General features: G+C 40.4%; 1 protein-coding gene and 1 long non-coding RNA gene across 6 annotated transcripts in view; both read right to left on the bottom strand.

Moving 5' to 3' along the window:
* The window catches only part of DCC (DCC netrin 1 receptor), an 845,500-nt gene that overhangs the window by 80,419 nt on the left and 738,044 nt on the right, over positions 1-27,037 (bottom strand). For all 5 annotated transcript variants that reach the window (XM_086372410.1, XM_086372411.1, XM_086372412.1 and 2 more), the window contains exons 23-24: positions 14,738-14,964; positions 3,918-4,034 (exon numbers count right to left, since the gene is read on the bottom strand). In XM_086372410.1, the coding sequence (XP_086228536.1) occupies positions 3,918-4,034; positions 14,738-14,964 (344 nt within the window). The remainder of the gene's footprint in view (positions 1-3,917; positions 4,035-14,737; positions 14,965-27,037) is intronic.
* On the bottom strand, positions 15,913-17,878 carry LOC147346298 (uncharacterized). The gene has a single exon (XR_015153509.1). It is a non-coding gene; the product is annotated as an uncharacterized LOC147346298 (long non-coding RNA).

Here is a 27,037-nt window from a genome sequence, read left to right as displayed (position 1 = left end):
ATAAAAACATGAATCTTGGAAATGGGAATGCAGCCAGGGATTCAAAAGATACAGTGGAAGAAAAAAAAGTCAATGGGATATGGAAACTTCTTAGATGAAGAAGTTATATATGGGAGAGAAAGTCCCATGAAGATTCTGAAACACACTGATTTTTAAGAAGAAAGCTATAGAAGGTTGGCACAGACAGAACTTAGTTATAAGAGGAAAGTGGCTGGAAGGAAAACACAAATAGAAGCAGCTAAGTGTACAGCATCCTTCTATGTGGTAAAGGAATGAATAGCTTCACAGAGGACTGCAGCTGGGAGCATAATGATTCAGAGCACAGAGGCTGAAGCCGGTCCGGAGTCCCAATTCTGGCCCTGTCACTTACTCGCTGTATGATTGTAAGCTATGTACTTAAACTCTGTAAGCCTCAGTTCTTTTATTAGTAAAACAGGCATAAGAACAGTATCTATCCCATGAGTTGAACAACTGGCATCTGTTATAAATTCCATTTATTATAGTAAAATTGAGAGCTATGTTGGAATGTAGAGGAAACATCACATACAGTAGGTAGAAAGAAACAGCCATTAGTTCATTCATTTGGCTGAACAGTATCAACTGAGTGCCTACCATGCCAATCTCCATTTGGGGTACTGAGGATATGACGTGATGAAAGCAGGCAAAATTCCTGCTCTCATAGAGCCTATACTACACAGGGAAAACACATGATAAGTAAACAAACACAATAAAGCAAGTAAGACAGTTATACAAATTAAGAAAAACAAAGCAGAATGAAGAGCGTAGAGAGAGACCAAGGAGGCTCCTAGGTAATGGTCAGGGAAGATCTATGTTCCTTCGCGGTGGTGGTAGTTGAACACAGACCTGAATAAATGAGGGAAAAGTCAACTAAATATCTATGGAAAGAAATGCCAGGCAAAGAGGACAGTAAAACGTCCCTGAGATGGAATGTGTGTTATTGCCAAAGAACAGAGAGGAGAGCTATGTGGCTGAAAGAGATTATAGAGAGAAACAGCAGGAGACAGTGTGAGAGACATGCCAGAGGCTGGACCACAGGGCACCTCTTGGGCATGACGAAATCGCTGGATATTGTGCCACATGTGACGGGAAGTCAAGAGGAATAACATCATCCAATTCACATTGAAAAGCTTCGGTGTAGACGACTTCCTGTAAGATCAAGAGCTCAAGAAAAGAGAACAGTTACAAGTTTACAGCTATAGTCTACAATCTATAGATTATATTTGCCATCTAGAGATGGTATAGCTTGGATAAGGCAGAAAAGTGGAGGTGGGAAAGAGTAGTCAGATTCGGGATGGGTTTTGAAAGCAAGAACTATCAGATTTGGTGAAAGACTGAATTTGCGATGTGAGGAAATCAGAATAAAGAAGTATGAAACTAGAGGTTGTGTTTTATTTTGTTTTTTAAACAAGAATAGATGGTTAAATAGTGGTACCGTGTATTGGGAAAAATAATAGGAATCAAGTTTGGAGCTGGGGAGAGGGAATTATGGAACAGCAAGATTTCCATGTTGAGCTCACCTGGCTTGCCTATTAGCCATTTGAAGAAGGTGAGTCAATATTGTATATGGAAATTGATGTGGGTTTCAGGAAGGAATTAATCTGGGGATTAACTTTTGTGACTCATCAGCATGCAAATGGCATTAAAGCCATTGGTATTAGATGACAACTTCTAAGAAGCGAGTGTAGATAGTAGACAGCAGTTTGCAGACTGAGCCCGAGGGTACTCTATCTCTTAAGAGATTGGGGAGAAAGGAGGAGTAAGTAAAGGACTAAAAATGAGAAGGCAGTGGGACAGGAAGAAAACTGGGGGCATTTAGAACACAACAGGCAAGTGAAGAAAGCATTCCAGGAAAAACAGAAGCTATGTCAAATTTTGCTGAGCACTGGACAATTGAGCATTTGGTAAGAAGATGTGGAGATTATTGAAATCTTGGCAGCCATGGTTTTAGTAGAGGGACTGTGGAAATGCTATTAAAATTAATAAAGAAGATTAAAAGAGCAAAAAGTAATTACAGACAACTTTTAAGAGAGTTTCTCAGGAAAGGGGAGGAATGGGCTAGTGGTTTCAGGGAAGATGCTTTAACAAGGGAGTTATGAGATAATGCTCATACACATATTGGAGTAGGAAGGAAAACTGATGATCCAAGAAAGGAAAGGGATAATTACAGAAGAGTCCCTAAGTGGGAATGAAAGGTTGTCCTCAAGGGAAAGGGCTGGTCTTACACAGAAACAAAAACAGATCACTAGATTTGAAGGGTAGATAAGGATATCATTTCTAAATGCTTCTCTTGGTGATAAAAGAAGCAGGCTTATTAGCAGGGACAGGGGAAAGGAGAGAGGTATTGAGTCAGAAAGGAAAGAATAGATATAAGATATTCATCTTATACAGTGAGACAATGAATGATGTCTCAGTGAATGATAATGAATGATTTCTCTCAAAGTGAGAGAAATGACTGGCATTTCCAAATAAATGACAGTTCACCTTGAATTTGTTGTCATAAATGCCCAGTGAATAGGCTATATGAAAGTGAAAGTCACTCAGTCATGTCCGACTCTTTGTGACCTCATGGACTATACAGTTCATGGAATTCTCCAGTCCAGAATACTGGGGTGGGGAGCAGTTTCCTTCTCCAGGGGATCTTCCCAACCCAGGGATTGGACCCAGGTCTCCCACATTGCGGGTGGATTTTTTACCAGCTGGGCCACCAGGGAAGCCCAAATAGGCTACATATCTTTCTTCAAATGAAGTCAGCTGTCAGGGTTCATGGTCAATGTTGCTGAGGAGCTAATTTAACCAGGGTTGAGTTTTTTTGGGTGGTAACTATGATAGGGAAGAAGAACCAAGGGAGATGAGGCTGTTTAGAAGGGACGGAAGGTAGTAATTAATGCTGGATTGGAAGTTGAGTTTTAATGGAAATAAAAAGACATGAGGAAGACCAGGGATAATGGGAAGGTTGCAGAGTTAATGGACTGTAGGTCCTAGTGGGATTAAAAATTTGTTAGCAAGGGGCCAATAAACGAGAAAAAGAATACTGTGCTAGAAAAAGAGATGACAGAAACTGACATTCTGCAGCAGGTACAGTTATTGGTTTACTGTGTGACATGGAACTGATGAATTGAGGTGGGAAAGAGCTAATATTGTAGGGAACATCAGGAACTAACATCAGATGGATTACGTGCATGGATACTGTAATTACCAAGATTGATCACAGAGGTAATTGGAAAGGAAGTGATTCGCAGATACTAATGTCTTCAGTGAAAATGGGAGTATGACAGAAAACTTCAACATGAAGGGAGTAGGAAGTGATTATTTCAATATTTGTTTCAAGAGAGCTAGATTATTTAAGTCTGAAAATTAGACTTATTAAAAGTTTTTTAAAATCTATGAAGGTGGTTGTTAGAATAAGATCAATAATGACAAAACTTCCATTCTTTTTAGATCGATTCGTTTTCTATACAACTTCTTAAATATGTATCAACTGATTGCCCATAGATAAATCACGTGGTTGTGTAAGGCAAGCACAACAAACAACAGAGTGAAAATTCTAACTTCCAAATAAAAATGATATGATTTTAATTGTTCTTCATTATGCCCATTTGTCCAGAAAGTTCAGAGAAAACTCTAATCAGGTTTTGATAGCTGATAGAGAAAAGATACACAAAGAAAACTGTATAATATAATATACAAACTGAAACTAATATAATACTGCAAATCAAGGAGGAAAATGCCCACCCACTGGAGTATTCTTGCCTTAAAAATCCCATGGACAGAGGAGCCTGGCGGGCTACAGGCAAAAGGGTTGCAAAGAGTTGGACACGACTGAGCGGCTAAGCACGCATGCCTCATATTAACGTGATGTTGTTCCCGTCTCCACTGTGGCACCAACTGTCACTCACCAGGATTGCTGGACTGGGCATCCATAGGAATCATGAGCTTGGCCCGGGTGGCTCGGCGTGCCGCCAGTGACCTCTCCAGAGTGGACATGGAGCTCCCTGCTTCTTCTGTGTCTTGACCTAAAAGGAAAGCAATACTCTTGAGTATTAATGATGCAATACTTCATTTCTAGCCAGGAACCCCAATGCCTTTTTCATTTCATTGATGCTTTAAATAATAATATCTACTTTTTTGTTTATCAATATGCTCTCATTGTAGAAATGTTAATAAAATTTACCAGAACCTCATTATCCAAAAAGAACTATTATTATTTATTTATAATTTCCACACATGCATATATATGTGTGTGTGAAAGCAAGAGAATATATACTAATATACTTATTTTTCAAAAATGGCATTATACCATACATACTGTTTTGTAGTCTTAAAAAAGTTACAGAAAAATCTTTCTCTGTCAATAAATAAGTCAGCAGTGTAATTTTTAACAGCTCCATAATATGCAACTGTATGAATTAACCACAATCTTTGCAATTTATACTTAAGCCCCAAAGACATTAAATCTTACTATGAAAACATGGGAAACAAACTACATTCTGCAAAAATATGGTTAGGTCTCTATATACAAATTTATTATACTTCCATAAAATGTCATGTTAGAGTCATAAAAATAAAAATGATATATGCAGATTTGAAAACTGAATAAAAATATATGTTGAAAAGTAATACTGAAATTCTGAATACTATATATCAGTTAAAAGAATATGATTCATTGACATGAAGTTTCGTCTGTTTTTTCTTAAATGAAGTATAGTTGATTTTCAATATTATATTAGTTTTAGGCATACAGCATTGTGGTTCAGTAATTTTATAGATAATACTCCATTACGTTATTCAAAATAGTGGTTATAATACCCCGTGCTCTACAGTATATCCTTGTCACTTATCTATTTTATATACAGTAATTTCTGTGTTTTCACCTCATGCCCTATTTTGCCCCTCTTCCCTTTCCTCTTTCCACTGAAAACCACTAGTTTGTTTTCTATATCTGAGTTTGTTTCTGTTTTCCTCGATACGTTCATTTTACTTTTTTCAATTTCGCAAATTAGTGGTATCATACACTATTTGTCTTTGATTCATTTCATTAGGCATAACATTCTCTAGGCCCATCCACACTGCTACAAATGAGAGAATGTAATTCTTTTTAGTGGCTGAGGAATACTCCCCTGTATATGAATACCATAGCGTCTTTATCCACTTGTCTATCGATGGACACATGCTTGGCTTCCGTAACCTGGCTACTGCAAACAGTGCTGCTACGAGCATCGTGTGTGTGTGCTCAGTCCTGTCTGACTCTCTGCGACCCCATGGATTGCAGCCCACTAGGCTTCTCTGTCCATGGGATTTTCCAGGCAAGATTACTGGAGTGGGCTGCCATTTCCTACTCCAGGGAAATTGTCCTGACACAGGGATCAAACCTGCTATGAACACTGGGTACATGTATCTTTACAAATTAGTGTTTTTGCTTCTTTTAGATAAATACCCAAGCACAGAATTGCTGGATCACATGGTAGTTCTGTTTTTAGCTTTTTTCAGGAACCTCCATACTGTTTTACATAGCAGATGAATCAACTTACACACCTACCCACAGTGTACAAGGATTTCCTTTTCTCCACATTCTTGCCTACATTTGTTTTTTGTAAACTTTTTGATGACACCCATTCTGACAAGTGTAAGGTGATGTCTAATTGTGGTTTTGATTTGCCTTTCTATTAATTAGAAATGTTGAGCATCTTTCATGTGCCTATTGGCCATTTGTATATCTTCTTTGGAAAAATGTCTATTCAGCTCTTCTGCCCATTTTTAAATTGGGTTGGCTTTTTTTTTTTTTATATTGAGTTATATGAGCTGTTTATATGGAGAAGGCGATGGCACCCCACTCCAGTACTCTTGCCTGGAGGATTCCATGGACAGAGGAGCCTGGTGGGCTGCAGTCCATGGGTTGCTGGAAGTTGGACACGACTGAGCGACTTCACTTTCAATTTTCACCTTCATGCATTGGAGAAGGAAATGGCAACCCACTCCAGTGTTCTTGCCTGGAGAATCTCAGGGACAGGGGAGCCTGGTGGGCTGCTGTCTATGGGGTCGCACAGAGTCTGACATGACTGAAGAGACTTAGCAGAGCTGTTTATATATTTTGGATATTGACCCCTTGTTGGTAATATCATTTGCAAATATATTCTCTCATTTAGTAGGCTGCCATTTCATTTTGTCAATGGTTTCCCTTGCTGTGCAAAAGTTTTAAGTTTAATTAGGTCTCATTTGTTTATTTTTGCTTTTATTTCTTTTGCCTTAGGAGTATGTGTGTGTGTGTGTGTTAAATCTCTTTAGTCGTGTCTGATTCTTTGTGATGCTATGGACAGTAATCTGGAGTTTGCTCTGTCATGGCATTCTCCAGGCAATAATACCAGAGTGGGCTGCTATGCTTCTTCCAGGGGATTTTCCTGACCCAGAGATTGAACCCACATCTCCTACATTTACTGCATTGCCAGGCTCCTGAGACCCACCTGGGAAGACCTACCTTAGAGGACAGGTCCAAAAATTATTGCTGTGATCTATGTCAAAGAGTGTTCTGCCTATGTTCTCTTCCAGGAGTTATATACTTTCAGATCTTATTCTGTCTTTAATCCATTGTATTTTTGTATACAGTGTGAGGAAATGTTATAATATCATTACTTTACATGGAACTGTAAAGTTATTCCAGGACCACTTATTGAAGAGACTGTCTCTTCTTCTTTGTATATTCTTGCTTCCTTTGTCATAGTATAACTGACCATCAGTTCAGTTCAGTTCAGTCACTCAGTCATGTCTGACTCTTTGCGACCCCATGAATCGCAGCATGCCATGCTTCCCTGTCCATCACCAACTCCTGGAGTTCACTCAGACTCACATCCATCGAGGCAGTGATGCCATCCAGCCATCTCATCCTCTGTCGTCCCCTTCTCCTCCTGCCCCCAATCCCTCCCAGCATCAGAGTCTTTTCCAATGAGTCAACTCTTCGCATGAGGTGGCCAAAGTACTGGAGTTTCAGCTTTAGCATCATTCCTTCCAAAGAAATCCCAGGGCTGATCTCCTTCAGAATGGACTGGTTGGATGTCCTTGCAGTCCAAGGGACTCTCAAGAGTCTTCTCCAACATCACAGTTCAAAAGCATCAATTCTTCAGCACTCAGCCTTCTTCAAAGTCTAACTCTCACATCCATACATGACCACTGGAAAACCATAGCCTTGACTAGACGAACCTTTGTTGGCAAAGTAATGTCTCTGCTTTTGAATATGCTATCTAGGTTGGTCATAACTTTCCTTTCAAGGAGTAAGCGTCTTTTAATTTCATGGCTGCAGTCACCATCTGCAGTGATTTTGGAGCCCCCAAAAATAGTCTGACACTGTTTCCACTGTTTCCCCATCTATTTCCCATGAAGTGATGGGACCAGATGCCATGATCTTCTAAATATTTTCTGAATGTTGAGCTTTAAGCCAACTTTTTCACTCTCCACTTTCACTTTCATCAAGAGGCTTTTTAGTTCCTCTTCACTTCCTGCCATAAGGGTGGTGTCATCTGCATATCTGTGGTTAGGTGTGGGTTTATTTTGGGGTTATTTATTCTGGTCCACTGATCTATTTGTCTGTTTTGGGGCCAGTACCATGCTATATTGATTTCTGTAGTTTTGTAGTATAGTCTGAAGTCAGAGAGTCTGATACCTTCAACTCTGTTCTATTTTTCAAGATTGTTTTAACAGTTCAAGGTCTTTTGTGGTTCCATATAATTTTCGGAATATTTGTTCTATTCTATGAAAATGTCATGGATATTTTGACAGGGATTGCATTAAATCTATAGATTGCTTTGGGTGATTTGGGCATTTTGATGATATTAATTCTTCCAATCATAGTTTTGTCCTTTTAACCAGGACATCATCAAGAACACTTCATGTATTGTCAACTTTAACTAACAGGATCTCAAGTACTGCTTTCCCTATCACTACAGAGTTGGCAAGAAGGTCCTCAAATTAAAGACAAATGGGCACAAGCATCTTCTCACTCTGAATAAAATGGCTATTTTGGAGTTAAACATTTCCCAAGACTTGGTAAGAGACATCAAAATCTGTCTCACTGATCTGAAATGTCACTGGAGCATATATATATATATAATGAGAAGGAAAATCAAGAAGGAGGTATCCTAGAAATCATTAGCAAAACCTTCTAAGGCCTGAGAGACAATTTTATTCTCTCCAGTGAGAGACAGAGGTGCTCTTCCTCTCCTGATGGCTAAGATAAAATGAAGCTATAATAAAAGACATCTACAGACTCTTGAGGTTCCTGCAAAAGAGATCTGCCTTTCATTTATTCCCTAGGTAGAAGCTTATTGAGGCAGCAGGCTTGCTGGTCTACCCTATGTCTATTCAAACAGACAAGAGATAACTGAACCAAGCATGTCTGAGAGATGAGCCAGTGTGGATTATGAGCGTTCTCATCATTTGGCTTGTCAAAGACAGAGGAGCTTCCTGTGGGTCACATGGGCAGCTGGAAAGTTAGGCTTGAAAGTAGCTGACCCTCCAGAAGACCAGTGAGGTGGACAGGTACATCTGTTTCACGGGGGTGGGGGGGAGGGTTAAGTCCTGACGAGGTATCTCAGATCATGGAATTGGCCAGAGAAGCATCCCACAGGCTCCCGTAAATAATTCATATTGTGTTTTATAAGAGGCTGAGAATCTGGGTGCCACCTGAGGTCAGCCCATGTGCCCAGAAAATCAGTGAAGAGCTTCACATTGTGCTCTCTTCCCTCCCACCTTGACTTTCTCCTTTCATCTTTTCTTTATCTCCAATCGCTGTACCCCCACAAAAACCAGGAAGAGCAGGGAGGTAAGAAGAATGGCTAAAGGTGTTTCTGAAATGGAGTAAGCTCCCTGCTTCTGTCCCACCCCCACTGCTCCATTTATTCCAAGGTGCTGGAGGATTCAGGAAACAAATTGTAATGCCCCTAGTCCTCAGAGCCAAAAGTCTGACCATAGGAGAAAAAGAATCTTTAAATTAAATTTCAGATTTTAGTTTCTAATGGAACTGGACCATGGTTTAATGATAGAAAGTGACAGAAAAGTTAAGGACTCTGCTTGAGATATCACTTAAGGTCTAGAAAAAGAATACTTACGATAAAAAAAAAAAAATCAGCAATTAGAATCTTTGTTTGAACGACACTGTGAGAAAGCCTCACCAACCAGCTACACTTTCAATCAGTTAGAATATTTTAATTTGGTTTAAAACAGCAATTCAGACAGTATGATACTGGCACAAAAGTAGAAATATAGATCAATGGGATAAGATAGAGTGCCCAGAGATAAACCCACACAGCTATGGTCAGCTAATCTATGACAAAGGAAGCCAGAATATACAATGGAGCAAAGATAGCCTCTTAGATAATTGGTGCTGGGAAAACTGGACAGCAACATGTAAAGGAATGAAATTAGAACACTCCCTAACACCAAACACAAAAATTAACTCAAAATGGATTAAAGACCTAAATGTAAGGCCAGATACTAGAAAACTCCTGGAGGAAAGCATAGGCAGAAGACTCTGACATAAATCACAGCAAAGTCCTTTTTGACCCACCTCCAAGAGTAATTAGAATAAAAACAAAAATAAACAAATGGGACCTAACTAAACTTAAAAGCTTTTGTGCAGCAAAGGAAACCATAAGTAAGATGAAAAGACAACCCTCAGAATGGGAGAAAATATTTGCAAATATAGCAACTGACAAAGGATTAATCTCTAAAATATAGAAATAATTCATGCAGCTCCAAAAAACAAACCCAATCAAAAAAATGGGCGGGAGACCTTTTTAGACCTAAATAGACATTTCTCCAAAGAAGACATACAGATGGCCAACAAACATATGAAAAGATGCTCAACACCATTAATTCTTAGAGAAATGAAAAACCAAAACTACAAGGGGGGCGGGGTGGGGGAGATATCACCTCACACTGGTTAAAATGACCACCACAAAATCTACACACAATAAATGTTGGAGAGAGTGTGAAGGAAAGGGGACCCTCTTGTACTGTTGGTGGGAATGTAGACTGATACAGCTACTATGGAGAACAGGATGGAGGTTCCCTGTATGCATGTGTGTTCAGTCACCAAGTCCCGTCCGACTCTGCGACCCCACGGACTGGAGCCCCCTAGGCTTCTCTGTCCATGGATTTCTCAGGCAAGAATACTGGAGTGGGTTGCCACTTCCTCTCCAGGGGATCTTCAAGAATTAGGGACTGAACCTTACAATAGCCAGGATATGGAAACAGCCTAAATGTCCAGGATAAAGAGAATGTAGCACATATATAAAATGGAGTATGACTCAGCCATAAAAAGGAACAAAATTGGGTCATTTGTAGAGATGTGGATGGACCTAAAGAATGGCATATAGAGTGAGGTTATGTCAGAAAGAGAAAAACAATATGGCAGATTAATGCATGTATGTGGAATTTGAAAACTTTGGTATAGATAATGTTATTTACAAAGTAGAAACAGAGACACGGACATAGAGAACAAACATATGGCTACCAAGGAGAAAGCGGGGGTATGGGATGTATTGGGAGACTGGGGTTGATGTACATGTATATGTATATATATATACACACACTGTTGATACAATGTATAAAATAGACAACTAACGAGAACCTACTGTATAGCATAGGGAACTCTATTCAGTGCTCAATGTGACCTAAATGGGAAGGAAGTCCAAAAGGAAGGAGATATGTGTATACAGATAGTTGATTCACTTGGCTATACAATGGAAAATAACAACATTGCAGAGCAACTATACTCCAATAAAATTTGTTAAAAAGAAAAAAAAAGCTAAATTGTCTGGATAAAAATAATCCAGATAAATGAATAAGTGATTGAGCATTTTTTTATTGAATCTAATTATTTCCATAGACAACTGATTCATAAGGATTACTCATACAGTTGTGTTTTCCAAAGTCTATTTGGATTATTAGTATATTTGGCAGTGGTATAATACACTTCTAATTTCCTACTCAAAAAAACCAAACCAAAATAAAACCAGCTACTGATTCTGAATCTACCCAATGAATTGACCAAGCAATTTCTTGATGAGAGTATTGGGTTGATTATGCAACTTCCCATAAGCATTTTGAAACTATAAGAGCCCACAGAAAGTGAAACATCCTATCAACCATTTTCTGTTTATTTCTCAGTTATTCCTGGACATGGATTGTTCTCCACCAAATCATTAAACAGCAGGCTTTTTTTTTTTTTTTTCTTTAGATCACTTTGTACACCAACAGAGCCTTCAGGGAGACTCCATTTGACTAGGCTAGTGAGTTTGAGCAAGCTCCGGGAGTTGGTGATGGACAGGGAAGCCTGGCGTGCTGCAGTCCATGGGGTCACAGAGTCAGACACGACTGAGTGACTGAACTGAACTGAGTGATCACATAACATGATTGTGTGGGGATGACAGTCGATCTCCATGGTAATCAAGGCAAAGTAACAGAATAGTTGATGTTTTCATACTTCAAGTGTCCCTGAAGTGACTTTTTTTAAAGCAAGGGATTGACAGAAAATTTAAAATCAACTTTTCAAAGACACAGGGAAGTAAAATATGTACAAATGGCTTCAAATTTTGTCTTGACAAAACTTCTGTTCAAGATGTAACAAAATCCAATTGGTTCATTTAGCCTCCACATTTCGATATGTCCTAACTGGATTGCCTCCTGTCTCTTAGAAGTTTTAAGAAGCATCACAATTATATAAGGCAGTTGACGAGACGATAGAATAGAAAGTAAACCCAGTTAATTAACCAAATTTACATCAGATTACTTTCAGTTCAGTTCAGTTCAGTTGCTCAGTCGTGTCCGACTCTTTGCGACCACATGAATTGCAGCACGCCAGGCCTCCCTGTCCATCACCATCTCCTGGAGTTCACTCAAACTCATGTCCATCGAGTCGGTGATGCCATCCAGCCATCTCATCCTCTGTCGTCCCCTTCTCCTCCTGCCCCCAATCCCTCCCAGCATCAGAGTCTTTTCCAATGAGTCAACTCTTTGCATGAGGTGGCCAAAGTACTGGAGTTTCAGCTTTAGCATCATTCCTTCCAAAGAAATCCCAGGGCTGATCTCCTTCAGAATGGACTAGTTGGATCTCCTTGCAGTCCAAGGGACTCTCAAGAGTCTTCTCCAATATCACAGTTCAAAAGCATCAATTCTTCAGTGTTCAGCCTTCTTCACAGTCCAACTCTCACATCCATACATGACCACAGGAAAAACCATAGCCTTGACTAGACGAACCTTTGTTGGCAAAGTGATGTCTCTGCTTTTGAATATGCTATCTAGGTTGGTCATAACTTTCCTTCCAAGGAGTAAGTATCTTTTAATTTCGTGGCTGCAGTCACCATCTGCAGTGATTTTGGAGCCCCCCAAAATAAAGTCTGACACTGTTTCCACTGTTTCCCCATCTATTTCCCATGAAGTGATGGGACCAGATGCCATGATCTTTGTTTTCTGAATGTTGAGCTTTAAGCCAACTTTTTCACTCTCCACTTTCACTTTCATCAAGAGGCTTTTGAGTTCCTCTTCACTTTCTGCCATAAGGGTGGTGTCATCTGCATATCTGAGGTGATTGATATTTCTCCTGGCAATCTTGATTCCAGCTTGTGCTTCTTCTAGTCCAGCGTTTCTCATGATGTACTCTTCATATAAGTTAAATAAGCAGGGTGACAATATACAGTCTTGACGAACTCCTTTTCCTATTTGGAACCAGTCTGTTGTTCCATGTCCAGTTCTAACTGTTGCTTCCTGACCTGCATACAAATTTCTCAAGAGGAAGATCAGGTGGTCTGGTATTCCCATCTCTTTCAGAATTTTCCACAGTTTATTGTGATCCACACAGCCAAAGGCTTTGGCATAGTCAATAAAGCAGAAATAGATGGTTTTCTGGAACTCTCTTGCTTGTTCCATGATCCAGCAGATGTTGGCAATTTGATCTCTGGTTCCTCTGCCTTTTCTAAAACCAGCTTGAACATCAGGAAGTTCACGGGTCACATATTGCTGAAGCCTGGCTTGGAGAATTTTGAGCATTACTTTACTAGCGTGTGAGATGAGTGCAATTGTGCGGTAGTTTGAGCATTCTTTGGCATTGCTTTTCTTTGGGATTGGAATGAAAACTGACCTTTTCCAGTCCTGTGGCCACTGCTGAGTTTTCCAAATTTGCTGGCATATTGAGTGCAGCACTTTCACAGCATCATCTTTCAGGATTTGAAACAGCTCAACTGGAACTCCATCACCTCCACTAGCTTTGTTCATAGTGATGCTTGCTAAGGCCCACTTGACTTCACATTCCAGGATGTCTGGCTCTAGGTCAGTGATCACACCATCGTGGTTATCTGGGTCGTGAAGATCTTTTTTGTACAGTTCTTCTGTATATTCTTGCCATCTCTTCTTTAACTATTGGTAAATGACCCGAGAATGACTGGCAAGTATATACATCCACAAAAGTGGGAGACAATTTGTGATGGTGCTGCTGCTGCTGCTAAGTCGCTTCAGTTGTGTCTGACTCTGTGCAACCCCATAGACAGCAGCCCACCAGGCTCCGCCGTCCCTGGGATTCTATGGGCAAAAACAGTGGAGTGGGTTGGCATTTCCTTCTCCAATGCATGAAAGTGTAAAATGAAAGTGCAGTCGCTCAGTTGTGTCCAACTCTTCATGACCCCATGGACTGCAGCCTACCAGGCTCCTCTAGGGAGGGATTTTCTAGGCAAGAGTACTGGAGTGGGTTGCCATTGCCTTCTCCCATTTGGGATGGTATTACTTAGTAATTTAATTAATTACTTCAGATTAATTAATTTAATTACTTATTTAATTAATTATTAAGTAATTACTTCAGATTAATCTGAAGTAATCTGTACTTCAGATTAACTTGGAAAAATTCCTTGAGCTAAGAGGTATTTATCAATAACCTGCTAATTTTACTTATATTTTGTTTCACTGTTGCTGCTTTTTTATTGTACCATTCTCTAGGATATGTACAATTTGCAGAATATATTTCTGTAAAGATGACCATTTAATGTGTCCAGTTGTGGTGATAATTATTCCTATGTGTGCCTAGTCGCTCAGTCATGCCTAGTCGCTCAGTCATGTCCGACTTCTTTTGAGACTCCATGGACTGTAGCCTTCCAGGCTCCTCTGTCTATGGGATTCTCTGGGCAAGAATACTGGAGTGGGTTGCCATGACCTCCTCCAGGGTATCTTTCCGACCAAGGGATCAAACCCAGGTCTCCCGCATTGCAGGCAGATTCTTTACCATCTGAGCCACCTGGGAAGCCCCATAATTCCTTTATTATGTTTTAAATATAATGCGTGTGTGCATGCTAAGTTGCTTCAGTCATGTCCGACTCTTTGCGACTCCATGGACTGTAGCCCTCCAGGCTCCTCTGTCCATGGGATTCTCCAGGCAAGAAGACTGGAGTGGGTTGCCATGCCCTCCTGCAGGGGACCTTCCTGACTTAGGGATTGAACGGCATGTGGCTCCTATACTGGCAGACAGATTCTTTACTGCTGAGCCACTGGGGAAGCCCTTCAAATATACTGTGTGGATATAAAAAATCGTGTTATATATAACATACATATGTAAGTTACCAAGTATCAATAAATAAAAGCCATGATTTCACCACAGGCTCGCACACACAAAGAGGGCATCAAGAGCTCCTCTGGGCAGGGGTCAGCGTGGGATGTTTTTCCTGCCACCAATGAGGTCAGTTACCTGAATGGGAGGTGCTTTTGCTCCCCAGCTGCGTCTCTGACTGACTGTGGCTGACGGGCGTGAGGTCTTGGCAGCTCTGGATGGGGGAGTCTCTCGCCGTCGGGTCGGTGCCTGGTGGCTTCTCGATATTTTTCATCTCCATTTCTTCATGATGGATCCACAGGTCCGGGGGCCGGAGGTCCTTCTGGCTGCCCTTTCTTTTGCCAACACTGTGGGTGGCCCGTTTCCTATGGAACAAAATCAGGAGGCAGATGTGAGTACCTTTATTCGATGGCTTTTCCTCTCTCTCTCTCTTTTTTGTTTCTTAGTCAATTCAAGTTAGAAGCGAGAGAGAGGAGACAAAAGCGCTCCCAGGAGGAACCCCGTGAAATCCAGGCGCTGGCAGCCTCGGCCTGGCTGCCTTTCCTCTCCTTCCCTGGAGCTTCGCTGCCTTCCGGAGACGTGGCGCGGCCTCCCCAGGGCCCAGCGGCCTGCCAGGGAGCGCTTCACGCCAGCATCCCCACTGCGGGCTTCAGCGCGAGGTGACGGTGGGTTAGACGGAGCCATATGCTGTTCTTTGGAGCCAGGCATAAGGTACCCCACGGCAACATCTGTCTAGCAGATAAATGACAGCGTTGCTTCCAAAGGGCAAATGGAAATGAAAAGGCCAGGATTTGTGCCAACAGCCAAGATTGGGGCTTAGAAGAAAGTGTGTACCTCAGCTGTCCAATTTCCTGTGCAACTGGGGAGGTGGCCCTTTGAAGACAAAAAGGCTGCAGAAACACATTCTCGGGAGAATAAAATGCTTTCTTCTTGGAGTCACTAAGTGTCTGGATTCGAACACAATAAGACCCATCTTTTTTTTTTTAAGACCGATCCTTTGACAAAAGAAGAAGCCATTTGGAAGTGTGCTGTAAACATCTCTTATTTTCTTCAGTAAGCATTTAGCAATCCTTAATTTGTTTTTCAGCAGCAGTCTCCTCTTGGGGCCATTGAGATTGCAATGTTCCCTGCAGACTGAGTCAAGAGCCCGATGCTTATGTTAGCCAATCTCTAGAGCAGGGCGTCTGGAGAAGGCAATGGCACCCCACTCCAGTACTCTTGCCTGGAAATATCCCATGGGCGGAGGAGCCTGGTGGGCTGCAGTCCATGGGGTAGTTAAGAGTTGGACAGGACTAAGCGACTTCACTTTCACTTTTTACTTTCATGCATTGGAGAATGAAATGGCAACCCACTCCAGTATTCTTGCCTGGAGAATCCCAGGGACGGGGGAGCCTGGTGGGCTGGCGTCTAGGGGTCGCATGGAGTCAGACAAGACTGAAGCGACTTAGCAGCAGCAGCAGGGCAGGGGGTCAGTAAATTATGACCTGAAGGCCACATCCTCCACTGTTTACTTTTGTGTATTTTTTCTTGTAGTTTTTTCTTTTTTTTTTTTTTTAAGATTTTACTTTTGTCTTAATTGGCATCTTGCTCAAAAGCACAAAACAATGAATGATTTGGTGGCTCCATGATAGTTACAAACAAAATCCTTAGGCAAATAGTTACAGTATCCCGCATCAGTTATTTCACATTAAGGGCAGGTTGTTTAAAAAAACAAAAAAACAAAAAACAGTGCTGTGCTTAAAGGGAGCACAAACAAGGTAAGCATTTTAATTTTTTAACAAAGTTAAACCTAGCACCTTTAAAATATAAAAAATACTGTAAGTACAAAAGTATCATTTCTGTGGAGGAAAACTCCAGTGCACCAACGGTGCAAAGAAAAGCAGCATTTTCAAAGCTGGAATTAAGTTTGTGTAAACACACACACACCACCACTCTGCCTCCTATGTGGAATACGCACTTCTGTTGTGCCCTCCCCACCAAGGGCTGAAAAGAGCTCCTGGGGAGACTCTCTTTCCAAATCATAGAAACTGCTCTGGCTTCCAGGCTATGGGCTGGGAAGATTTTGGTGTAGGGCAAGGAGATGAACGTGTTCAAATGGGACATGTTCTTTTTCAGACAGGCCAACTGCTAACACTTCTAGTCTAACACTTCCAGTCCCCTTCTCCCCCAGGGAGCCTCCCAGCCCAAGAGTGCCCCTGGCCAGAGGCCCACCTGTGTGATCTCAACTTCAGAGAGGGCGTCTGAGTGCAGAGCTCCATGAGGCAAGAGGAGTGGCAGCCTACCTTACCCATAGCTGATGCTGCTTTGCAAATGGAGCATTTTGGCCAACTCAGGATAACTACAAACACCTGTGATTCTTAACCCACTGTGACCAGTTGGTTGTAAAGTAGGGAATGAGGGTATTAGGTCTTTCCCTTCTTAATATTTTCAAACGTTAATGATTAGTCCTTTCCAGTGTGGTTTTTACATCACTCACAAAGTGATATTTTCTTTCTCTTAAGCACTCCATCTTCACATTGAACCCTGGAGCTTCAGGTCTTACTTTAAACAAGTATGTGCTAAGTCGCTTCAGTCATGTCTGACTCTTTGTGACCCTATGTACTAGCCCGCCAGACTCCATGGGATTCTCCAGGAAAGAATATTGGAGTGGGTTGCCATGATCTCCTGCAGAGGATCTTCCTGACCCAGGGATCGAACCCACGTCTCTTATGTCTCCTGCATTGGCAGGCAGGTTCTTTACCACCAGTGTAACCTGGAAAGCCCTTACCAGGAAAGTAAAAAAAGAAACAATGAGAAGGAGAATCAATGGCCCAATGCTTGCATTCCAGCATTAGGATGAGATAGCAGCTAGACTTTTTTTTTTTTCCTAAATCATTCAGAATTTACCAACTATCCAAAGATTATTTCCAAGCAGGAGAGTTCTGATTTCAACTTCTCCACTGACCCCTGTGCAGCTCAATTTATTCTGTTTCCAAACGCTCATGGAAGGACTTCTTTGTTTATCTATCCCTGGCGCCAGATGGATTTGTAGACACAAAATGCCATAAGGATCACGGTCACCAGCAGAAGGTAGAAAATGGCTCCCAGCAACACCAGGTTCTGCCCACGCAGCACCGCGTTCACCTGGCTCTACTCGGCGGGCTCCCCAGGGCTGGGGCTCAGGGCCTCCAGCAACCCCAGCAGGAGGCGACACAGCCACCACCATACCGAACTCAGCATCTTCTCTGGCCGGCAGCAGAAGCCTGCAGTGCCTGTTTTTGTAAATAAAGTTTTATTGGAAACCGGCCAAGCTCATTCATTCACATTGCATTGTTGAAGAGTTACAACAAATACCATATGGCCCACAAAGGCTAAAATATTTACTCCTGGGCCCTTTTAAGAAATGGTTTTCAACCTCTGCTCTATAGTTTTATAAATTTTTAAATCTCTGCTTGTAGCTTCTGTTTCTCTTAAAATAATAACATTGCTTCATAAGGCAGAATTCAGACAGTTAAAAGCTAACCTTTGGCAGAAGCCCAGAGAAGTACCTCTTTCTCAGTTTTCTCACGTGAAATGGATGGCTTACGAGCATAACTGCTTTCTTGTTAGCTAAATGGTTCAAACAAACTACTCTCAGTGGAGACTCTGTAACCTATTCCAGGCCACTGAGAACAACTTTGGTTCCCCAATTGCTGGATAAGATGCTTTGTACACATTAGGCCATTAGTACATGTTAGTTCTATGATTTGTTCATATTTCTCAATGTTTTTTGTCTTTCCTCAACTAGGCTGATGAGGATATAAAGAAAGAAATCCAGACTTCATATTTATTTAGTGGGAAAAAATGTGTAGGGTTTTCTGCTCTAATGTTTTCCCAACAAGTATCTAAAATGTGCTGATTTCCTGGCAGCAGCCTCACACTGACTCTAGACAATGGTCTATAATAGCCCCTAGATCATTTTCTTGTGTTTAAGATAATAACTCTCTTGCTAACCATTTATTCCCTGAATTCATTTCCGTACACTTCACTGACCCACAGGAAACGAGTTTGCAGTTCACACATAACTCTTTGTGTAATCCATCTCTGGTCATTTAGAAGAAACTCATGTCATTTTCAAACTTGGAGATTTCACCCAAGTATCTTTCTAACATATCACAATGCTAAATAAGTTAAACCCTGGTGCCCATATGACTTCACAGAGGCACACCAGTTCCCAAACCTAGGACAAAATCATCAGAATGTCCGTGATAACTCAATATTTAAATAGCTTGTGGTAAAGATGTTTGTAAAATAATTCATGAAACTGGAAGGAAATGATGAATTCTGGCTCCCTTGCTTACATTCATGCCTAATTCATTCATTCATTTACCAGTCCCCATGACTTCAGTACCAAGCATCTCCAGGCATATCCTACTTAAAAAAAAGTTCTAAATTTGTTCAAGGCAGAACCTTTTTAGTATGTTATGACTTATAACCTCCACTTGGAAACAAATTATTGTTCCTGATAAAATGCATAAGTATTTTTCTGATGGATTTTAATCAGATCACGGCCCACTTCCAAGTAGCTGCTCATCCACTCAGCTGACAGTTATCAACAATCTAAAGATTTCTAAGCAGACTTTATTTCTTTTTTGTATATGTTCTGACAGACCATCTAACCTCTTTTGTTTTTCTATAATGTCTCTTCTCAAGAGAGAAATCTCTGGCCTTGGAGATGCCCCCCTCCCCTGCTGGTAGTAACCCAGTGGTCCATGTAGCAGGGCTATAATAAAACTGGCATCTGCTCATAACTAAACTGTGTGGAGTTTGTCCTAAAACCTGTAGGAAGAACTGTCACGTGAACCTTTTGTCTATCTGCTGGTTCCCTGACTAAATAACTGCTGCCTGTTTTTGTCCCCAGTTCCTCTACCTCACCACTGGAATCCTGTATGGAGATGAACCCAGTGCAATGGTTCCCGAAGTCTGGTCCTTGGACCAGCAGAACTGGCATTACCTTGGAAGTTGTCAGAAATGCACATTCGCAGGTCCTGCCCCATCAGAAACTTGCAAATGGTGTTGAGACTCAGCAGGCTGTGTTTTAACAGCCCTTGAGGGAAATCTGACGCACCAAAACTGAGAAGCACTGTCTTTAGTGAAAGAAAATCAGATTTTCTTAGTTTAGTATAAAGCTAGGTTTTAATATTAGATGCAGAATGCATGCGTGCTCGTGTATGCTCAGTCACTTCAGTCATGTCTGACTCTTTGTGATAGTGTGCGGTAGCCCGCAAGGCTCCTCTGGCTATGGCATTCTCCAGGCAAGAATGCTGGAGTGGGTTACCATGCCCTCCTCCAGGGGATCTTCCCGACCCAGGGATTGAACCCATGTCTCCTGCACCGCAGGAGCATCTTTTACTGCTGAGCCACTGCGGAAGCCCAGATGTAGAATATGTTATGCTATCCTTCCTGCCCCAACACACACACACCTTTTTTTCTAGGTACCAGTAATCTTGGCTTCCAAAAATAGCTGCAGGGTCTCTTCCCATCCACGTGTTCTTGAATAAAGGCAGAACAAGGAATCTTCAAGGCTCTACCTGCTCTTTGTCATACTGTGGCAAAGCTTCCACAGCATGATCAAATTCTGATGAGGACTTATTTCTCCTATCTATGGATTTCTCTATCTATGTAGATAACTAGTACTCATCCATCCATCCATCCATCCATCCAATCTTCTGCCCACAACGCCTTCACAGTCCTATTGACTTACAAACTACTTAAGATCCCTTCAAGCCTGTCTTCTTCAGGAAACCCTCCTGACCAATTTAGGTCAGTATAATCTTAAAATAGCTAAATCACACCCCCTCATATTTCTCAACACCACTCAACTTGCATTGATCACTGTCAGTCTAACTGAGCTGACCAGATGCTCCCTGTGTGTGAATTGTTTTCCTCCACTGATACATGAGCAAAAACTCTCTTTACTTCCCTTCTCCAACATCATCCATTGTTTCACAACATGTATCCCTTTGTTTATTCAGTGAACATTTGTGGATGGTAAATGTGCCAAGAAATGTACTAAGGACTAGAAATGTGAAGATCAAAGAGATAGTGGGAGTGAAAATGGAGAGATCACAACAGACAACACAGAAATACAAAGGATCATAAGAGACTACTATCAGCAATTATATGCCAATAAAATGGACAACGTGGAAGAAATGGACAAATTCTTAGAAAAGTACAACTTTCCAAAACTGAACCAGGAAGAAATAGAAAATCTTAACAGACTTATCACAAGCACAGAAATTGAAACTGTAATAAGAAATCTTCCAGCAAACAAAAGCCCAGGTCCAGATGGCTTCACAGCTGAATTCTATCAAAAATTTAGAGAAGAGCTAACACCTATCCTACTCAAACTCTTTCAGAAAATTGCAGAGGAAGGTAAACTTCCAAACTCATTCTATGAGGCCACCATCACTCTAATACCAAAACCTTACAAAGATGCCACAAAAAAAGAAAACTGCAGGCCAATATCACTGATGAACATAGATGCAAAAACCCTTAACAGAATTCTAGCAATCTGAATCCAACGACACATTAAAAAGATCATACACCATGACCAAGTGGGCTTTATCCCAGGGATGCAAGGATTCTTCAATATCCACAAATCAATCAATGTAATACACCACATTAACAAATTGAAAAATAAAAGCCATACGATTATCTCAATAGATGCAGAGAAAGCCTTTGACAAAATTCAACATCCATTTATGATAAAAACTCTCCAGAAAGCAGGAATAGAAGGAACATACCTCAACATAATAAAAGCTATATATAATGAACCCACAGCAAGCATTATCCTCAATGGTGAAAAATTGAAAGCACTTCCCCTAAAGTCAGGAACAAGACAAGGGTGCTCACTTTCACCACTACTATTCAACATAGTTTTGGAAGTTTTGGCCACAGCAATCAGAGCAGAAAAAGAAATAAAAGGAATCCAAATTGGAAAAGAAGAAGTAAAACTCTCTCTGTTTGCAGACGACATGATCCTCCTCATAGAAAACCCTAAAGACTCCACCAGAAAATTACTAGAACTAATCAATGAATATAGTAAAGTTGCAGGATATAAAATCAACACACAGAGATCCCTTGCATTCCTATACACTAATAATGAGAAAACAGAAAGAGAAATTAAGGAAACAATTCCATTCACCATTGCAACAAAAAGAATAAAATACTTAGGAATATATCTACCTAAAGAAACTAAAGACCTATATATAGAAAACTATAAAACACTGGTGAAAAAAATCAAAGAGGACACTAATAGATGGAGAAATATACCATGTTCATGGATTGGAAGAATCAATATAGTGAAAATGAGTATAATACCCAAAGCAATCTATAGATTCAATGCAATCTCTATCAAGCTACCAATGGTATTTTTCACAAAGCTAGAACAAATAATTTCACAATTTGTATGAAAATACAAAAAACCTCGAATAGCCAAAGCAATTTTGAGAAAGAAGAATGGAACTGGAGGAATCAACCTGCCTGACTTCAGGCTCTACTACAAAGCCACAGTCATCAAGAGAGTATGGTACTGGAACAAAGACAGAAATATAGATCAATGGAACAAAATAGAAAGCCCAGAGATAAATCCATGCACATATGGACACCTTATCTTTGACAAAGGAGGCAAGAATATACAACAGAGAAAAGACAATCTCTTTAATAAGTGGTGCTGGGAAAACTGGTCAACCACTTGTAAAAGAATGAAACTAGAACATTTTCTAACACCATACACAAAAGTAAACTCAAAATGGATTAAAGATCTAAACGTAAGACCAGAAACTATAAAACTCCTAGAGGAGAACATAGGCAAAACACTCTCTGACATAAATCACAGCAGGATCCTCTATGACCCACCTCCCAGAATATTGGAAATAAAAGCAAAAATAAACAAATGGGACCTAATTAAAATTAAAAGCTTCTGCACCACAAAGGAAACTCTAAGTAAGGTGAAAAGACAGCCTTCAGAATGGGAGAAGATAATAGCAAATGAAGTAACTGACAAACAACTAATCTCAAAAATATACAAGCAACTCCTACAGATCAATTACAGAAAAATAAATGACCCAATCAAAAAATGGGCCAAGGAAGTAAATAGACATTTCTCCAAAGAAGACATACAGATGGCTAACAAACACATGAAAAGATGCTCAACATCACTCATTATCAGAGAAATGCAAATCAAAACCACTATGAGGTACCATTTCACACCAGTCAGAATGGCTGCGATCCAAAAGTCTACAAGCAATAAATGCTGGAGAGGGTGTGGAGAAAAGGGAACCCTCTTACACTGTTGGTGGGAATGCAAACTAGTACAGCCACTATGGAGAACAGTGTGGAGATTCCTTAAAAAACTGGAAATAGAACTGCCTTATGAACCAGCAATACCACTGCTGGGCATACATACTGAGGAAACCAGAATTGAAAGAGACACGTGTACCCCAATGTTCATCGCAGCACTGTTTATAATAGCCCGGACATGGAAGCAACCTAGATGTCCATCAGCAGATGAATGGATAAGAAAGCAGTGGTACATATACACAATGGAGTATTACTCAGCCATTAAAAAGAATACATTTGAATCAGTTCTAATGAGGTGAATGAAACTGGAGCCTATTATACAGAGTGACGTAAGCCAGAAAGAAAAACACCAATACAGTATACTAATGCATATAAATGGAATTTAGAAAGATGGTAATGATAATCCTGTATGTGAGACAGCAAAAGAGACACAGATGTATAGAACAGTCTTTTGGACACTGTGGGAGAGGGAGAGGGTGGGATGATTTGGGAGAATGGCATTGAAACATGTATAATATATATGAAACAAATCACCCGTCCAGGTTCAATGCATGATGCAGGATGCTTGGGGCCGGTGCACTGGGATGACCCAGAGGGATGGTACAGGGAGGGAGGTGGGAGGAGGTTCAGGATGGGGAACATGTGTACACCCATGGTAGATTCATGTTGATGTATAGCAAAACCCATACAATATTGTAAAGTAATTAGCCTCTGATTAAAATAAATAAATTTATATTAAAAATAAAAATTCTCATAAAAGGGACATTTTATTTCTATTTATTTAAGTTTATATCTATATGAGATGATGGATATTCACTAAACCCATGTAATCATCATTTCATGATGTATAAAAAAATAAATAAAAATAAAAAATGAATGAAAAAATGACATGGCTTTTGCATCACTGGAGCAAGGAGCATGTGCTGGGGCATGGCACATAAGAAAACTGAAAAGTAGAGAGGACTAAATGGTAACAGATACAGTTAAAACACCAGGAAGTCCCTGGGAAATTGCAGAAACATTTTTGTCTCGAGTTAACAGTAAGCAGATTTGTTACTTTGTAGATCACACACTATGCATAGTAATCACTTGATGTTAATAATAAAAATTTGTCATTATTGACTTGGAAATATTTCAAGGTTTCTTTACTGACTCCTTATTTGCTATCTGTTCCTAACTTTGCAGATAATCTGTAACTCTAAGAAGAGTTTCTTTCTTCATTTTTAATTGGTCTGCTGGGGATGTGAATGGGTAAGAACCAAATCGGTTGGGCACCCATTTTACTCCAGACTGTAGTACACATTTAAATTTAATGTATTCAGACAACTCTACCCATGTGTCCATGTGGTAGTCATGTGTCCAGAATTTCCAGGATAGTCGCTCTGTCAAATATTTTGCCTTTAGTATCTACAGATACATTCTAACTTATAATAAATGTTCTACATTTTAGCCAGGGAAATAGTATTACTTCATTAAAAAGCTCTTAAATCCCCCATCAATTTAAGCCTGAAAACACAAATTTTCCACTTCATTAGAACTGACTTGAACATGTTCCTTTTTATAGCTGAGTAGTATTCCATTGTATATTATGCACCACAGCTTACTTATCCATTTATCTGCTGATGGACATCTAGGTTGATACAGGGCAAAAACCATTACAATATTATAGTATCCTCCAATTAAAATAAATAATTTTTAAAAAAAAAACTGAGGGAAACACACACACACATAAAATTTCCATACTATGATATTCTACTATAGTCTCACTAATTCAAGATGTACAAGGAAAGTCTCTTCAAAGTAGTGTAATTTTAAGTTAGTAACCAAAAAAGAAATGTAAAGTTATTTTTATTTCATGTGAATTTGAATCTAAATGCTACCATGAGATTCTATAATTTAGTAGTAGTCCATGCGGAATTTTGGTGGTAGAGAGTTGATGCTGCTGCTACTGCCAAGTCGCTTCAGTCATGTCCGACTCTGTGTGACCCCAGAGACAGCAGCCCACCAGGTTCCCCCGTCCCTGGGATTCTCCAAGTAAGAACACTGGAGTGGGTTGCTATTTCCTTCTCCAGTGCCATCTCCTTCTCTTCATGAAAGTGAAAAGTGAAAGTGAAGTCGTTCAGTTGTGTCCGACTCCCAGCGACCCCATGGACTGCAGCCTATTAGGCCCCTCCATTCATGGGATTTGCCAGAGAATTGATAGAAAGTATTTATTCCCACTTCTTTGAGGAAGGGCTTCCCTAGAAGGGAGAGGTACCCACTGCAGTATTATGGCCTGGAGAATTCCATGGACTGTATAGTCCATGGGGTCACAAAGAGTCGGACACGACTGAGTAACTTTCACTTTCACTTTATTTGAGGAAACGGACAGAGATTAGGTCTTCATTTAGGTTTAATTAAATACCATTAACTTAATTACAGAGGTGGTATAATCAGAACTCAAACTTGGGTTCTAACTTCTGTTAGCTATTTTATAACATAAAACCTTACCAACTAGAATATGAGTCAGACAAGATAGCTCATTACCTCATCATTATATAAATCACAGAACAAAATGTGTAGACACTAACGTGAATGAAGTATTACTGATAGTACACAAAAATATGCTCCAAATCCATTTGGATATAATTCAAGTCCTCCAATAAAACACAAAGACAATTTACATTCTCCAGCAGTTCTAGATAAAGAAATATTGAAGAAGCCCATGGATGTTTCCTACTTCACCTTATTAATCACTTTAAACTCCCATTTCTGAGAGGCCTGTAATGGACATTATTTCTGTTTCAAATTAGAATTGATTTTGCTTTCATCTGCATTATATAATTTGTTCTACAAAGTTCAATGGTGGTGGTATGGGGAGAGGGTCTCAACAAAATCAAGAAAAGCTCAATTAAAACTCAAAAATATCTTAAAGGAGAAGTGTTTTTTTCTTTGTTAACACATACAAACAAAGAGACCAAGATGCCAAGTAAATATTAAGAGACTTTGGAGATGGGGTGAGGAAAAACCTAAGGCACAGTAACATAGGAACCATAGATTAACTTTCCTTAGACTTTCAATCATTCATGGAGTGATTTATTCTTTCATTCATTTCCTAATTTTAAAAACAAGTCAGGGACTTCCCTGGTGGTCCAGTGGCTAAGAATTTACCTTGCAATGCAGAAGACAGGGGTTTGATCCCTGGTTGGGAAACTAAGATTCCACATGCTCAGCCTCCCTGGTGGTACAGTGAATAAGAATCTGCCTGCCAATGCAGGAGATATGGGTTTGATCCCTGGTCCAGGAAGATTCCACATGTCACAGAGCAACTAAGGCTGTGCTCCACTGCTACTGAGTCCGCATGCTGAACTTACTGAAGCCTGTGTGTTCTAGGGCCTTCGAGCCACAAGTACTGAGCTCTCATGCTACAACTACCGAAGCCTGTGTGCCTAGACCCCATGCTCTGCAATAAGAGAAGCCACATCGAAGAGCCTGCACTCTGCAACCAGACTGTAGCCCGCTGTCCGCAGCTAGAGTAAGCCCAGGCACCAGCGAAGCCCCTAGTGCAGCCATAGATAAACAAGTTAATTAAGTTTTTAAAAAACAATCCCACATGATCTGGAACAACTAATAATGTGTGCACCAACTACTGAGCCCCTGTCCTCTGGAGCCCGTGTACTGCAACTCCTGAGCCCGTGCAGGACGCAACAAAGATTCCCCGACGTGCAACTAAGACCTGATACGGCCAAATTAATTAATTAATTCAAAAAAGTAAATTAAAATATAAACAAGCCACTCCAGGGTTCAGCCTCTTCTCTTCCTAAAAAAAAACTTTAAGCTCCTAACAAAGTGCTTAGGGTGCGGACAATTTGAGAGTTTCTCAAAATAGCATCAAATCCCATATTTGTAATATGGAGAAGACTAGCGTTCTCTGCGGAGAAACAAGATAGGTTCAGGAATCCAGTTCATCTAATCAGTAAGACTCTCAGATATTCTTCTCACAGCGATGACCATGATGAAGACAAAATACCACGCTACAGAGGATTCAGTTCATTCAATTAGTTTTAGTGAATGCCTCCGTGTTTTTAAAACTGGCATGAAGTAAAGCCTGAAACCACCACCCTCCTTGCGTCCATT

The sequence above is a fragment of the Bos grunniens genome, chromosome 24 (genome assembly GCF_055505025.1).
Source record: "Bos grunniens cultivar Pamir isolate PY7600 chromosome 24, Bosgru_T2T1.0, whole genome shotgun sequence".
Lineage (NCBI taxonomy): Eukaryota > Metazoa > Chordata > Mammalia > Artiodactyla > Bovidae > Bos > Bos grunniens.
This window is presented reverse-complemented; position numbering and strand designations above follow the sequence as displayed.